Raw genomic sequence first — 3,031 nt, 5'->3', positions numbered from 1 at the left:
TCGCAGTTGCAGATAATAATAATAAAAATGTGCCCCAAAAAATATTCACTGTCTCTCTGCTTGGACTTTTCAGGGAGGTTTAAGTGGGGAGGGGGGGGTTGGGTGGGCTCAAAAATAAACCGGCTGCAAATAACAATAACGGAGAGATATCAACACGGGCAGCAAAAAAACAAAACAAAAAAGAAACTTCCTTCAGTGATTTTTTTGGCTATAGGAATGTTGCAAAGTGGCCGAGAGCTTGTTTCTCTCTCCTCTTCGAGCTTCCCCACACTCTCCCCGATTTTTTTTTTTGGGGGCCTTTTTTTTTTTTTTCGCTTTGCAAAAAAAGGCGCAAATCATGCACAATATTGTCTTTTGCGGTTTATCTTCCTGGGGAGAAACTTTCACCTCCTCAGCCGGGCGGTGAACGCGAGACTGATAGCGGCAATCATTCCTGCAGATAAATGAATTGAAAAGACGACACCGTCCCCCCCCTTGATGAATGGGAGCCGGGGGCGGAGCGACGTGCGGGCGGACGTGGGCGCTCATTGGTCGGCGGCGGGTCCCCCCTCCCCGCGTAACTCCCCCCGGCCCCGCCCACGAGGGTGACTGTGTGCTAAGGAGAAAAAAAAAAAAAATCTTCGATTATTATTAGGGTTATTTTCTCCCTCGCTCTCCCTCTCTCTGTCCCTCTCTCCCCAGCACTCTGGTAATGATGGTAAAGATGATTTCTTGGTGATCCAGAATTTTTAAGATCACTGAGCAACTTTTTAGGCTTTGAAAAGAGAAGTCCCGTAGGGACTCGCTCCTTTTGAAGTTGCTGTTTTCCGCTTGTTTAAAACTGAAGCTCTCCGAGAGTAGGTGCTGGGTGCATTTGATTTTATTTTTAAACACCGGGCGTGATTTCTCTGGGTAGCTGACTCTATCCCTCCGTCAGGTTTCTGAAATAAATCTTGTTTTCTGCACCCATCAAAACGCAGGTGGGTGAGAACTCTTAACTTTCTACTTTTGTTGTTGTTGTTTCGCCTCTTTTTTGTTATTTTCTTTCTCCTTTCTCTCTCGCTCTCTCTTTCTCTCGCTCTCTCTTTTTACGGGGTCTCTTTCATTCAGGTAGAACTGTAAATTTCCCAAACCTACATTGTTTCTCCTCCTGCTGCATGAAACTCTCGGATACTTCTGTCTCTCTCCCTCTCTTTTTTTTTTTGGGGGGGGGTGTGTGTGTTTAAAAAATTATTTAAAATCCTCGATAGGAGCAATGTAAATTTTCTGACATTCAAACCTTTTCTAGTTCACAAATCAGTCACCCTTGTCACAGTTATTGAAATTCCTCAACTTGCCACACCAGGACGGTGGAAAAAGCAGGCGGTGTCTTTGTTGCTGACCAGGCTTTTGATCGCCAGAGAAAATTTACTTACCTTCAGATGAGTGAGCAGAAAAAGAAATAACACTCCCTTTGATTTAGTTAGAAAAATGCAGACATTTGGATTCAGTGCAAACATACAACACTTGGTTGTTTTCTAGATGCAACCCTCGATTAACCTGTCTTTCCCCAGCTCAAAGTCTATTGAAAAACTGCGGATAGTTCTTTTTTGTTCTCGCTACAAAGAGCCATTGACTATATATTAAAATGATTGTTGAAAGGTATAAGTATGGTATTTAAAAGCAGAAAACCTTTGTGGCTTAATCAATTAAGCTGAGCAACATTTGTACCGTATTTTAAACGATGCTTCGGCACTAAAAAAAAAAAAAAAAAGGTCTCGTGAAACTTTAAAATGTAGACGTCTTTCTGTGCGTATGTATAGATACACTTACATATGTGCCCGTGTGTGTGTACATGTATAAAAGTGGCAAATTATTTATTTACTCGGTCGCCTGCATATTCATTAGCTCTAATTATTTTCTAGCAACGAAAACACCAAAAGCTCGCTAAGAGTCCGACTCCTTCCACCCCGCCTTTGTTCAGCCCTTCACTCGCCTCCTTCGCAGCTCACCCCGAGCCCCTCCAATTCCTAGTGCCAAACAAAGAAACTTTAAACTCATCCCCCCTAATTGAAGGCGCTGGTACGGAATCCGCGGCGCAGGTACCGGGGAGCCGGAGCCGCAGCGGGGCTGCGCGACCCCTTCCCGGGCGAGAACCGCCTCGTTTGGAGAGGTATAAAACTGGCCATTGCGCCTAGAAAACAAACAAACAAACAAACAGACAGACAACAAATAAACTCTGATACGCCTGGAAGGGATGTTTCGCTGCAGTTTATCTGCAGATGCAGTTTGCCTGTGCTCGGTGCATGGAGATCGCTTTCAAAGCAGATGTATTATGTAATTTCCCTTGGATCTTGGGAGGCTTTACAGGGCTGGGTTTGGGTTGCTGGTGGGTTCCCCCCCCCCTCCCCCCCCAGAATAATGCTGCTCTGAATCTACACTTTTGCATTTATTCTGCCAAATCCCTTCGAAGGATTTGCACTGGCTTATAGCAACAGGTATACACGCTCTAGGAGTGCGCCTGTGTGTGGACATGGTCTTTCGGCGGGTGTTACGTTACTTTCTGTATTTGGCGCTAAAATTAAGCAAAGGACGGAGTTGTCAGCGTTATTGTGAAATCTTCAGGGCGATGTCATTAGGAGATCCAGAAAGTTAGGTAGTCCAGGGCTAGCCTGCCTCTCAGTGCAGAGGGAACCCAGTGATCATTCCAGGTCGGTGCAAAATATACGAGAAGGCAGACGAGAGGGTATTTTTAGGAAGCGTATCTAAATATACAGTGTAAGAGTGAATGTAAAAAAAAAAAAAAAATGTTGTGGGTTGTAGAAGTTATCAAGTGGGATTTGCGGCGCGCTCTCTGCAGGAAACGAAAGCTGCTCCAGTTCAAAGCCACATGCACCAACGTGACATATAAGCCATTAAAATATCATCCTGACGGCTCATTTCTGCTTCATCATACATTCCCTAACTGCTTCCAGAAAGCAAGAAAAGAAGAAATGAAGGATGACCGCCTCGATGGAAGCGCCAAAGAGGTGGTGGGTTCTTGGGGGCGGGGGGGGTGTTATTGTTTTCTTCT

The 3,031-nt window shown here is 44.9% G+C and overlaps 1 protein-coding gene across 1 annotated transcript in view; it reads right to left on the bottom strand.

Moving 5' to 3' along the window:
* LOC104127081 (zinc finger protein ZIC 1) overlaps positions 1-2,916 on the bottom strand; it is a 6,599-nt gene extending 3,683 nt beyond the window's left edge. Inside the window, exons 1-2 of the mRNA XM_009639711.2 lie at positions 2,855-2,916; positions 1,971-2,152 (exon numbers count right to left, since the gene is read on the bottom strand). Of these exons, the coding sequence (XP_009638006.1) occupies positions 1,971-2,152; positions 2,855-2,916 (244 nt within the window). The remainder of the gene's footprint in view (positions 1-1,970; positions 2,153-2,854) is intronic.
* Positions 2,917-3,031: the final 115 nt, after the last annotated feature.

This window comes from Egretta garzetta, unplaced genomic scaffold (assembly GCF_000687185.1).
Source record: "Egretta garzetta isolate BGI_Z169 unplaced genomic scaffold, ASM68718v1 scaffold425, whole genome shotgun sequence".
Classification (NCBI taxonomy): domain Eukaryota; kingdom Metazoa; phylum Chordata; class Aves; order Pelecaniformes; family Ardeidae; genus Egretta; species Egretta garzetta.
The sequence above is the reverse complement of the archived record's forward strand: the minus strand, read 5'-3'. Positions and strand labels throughout refer to the sequence as shown.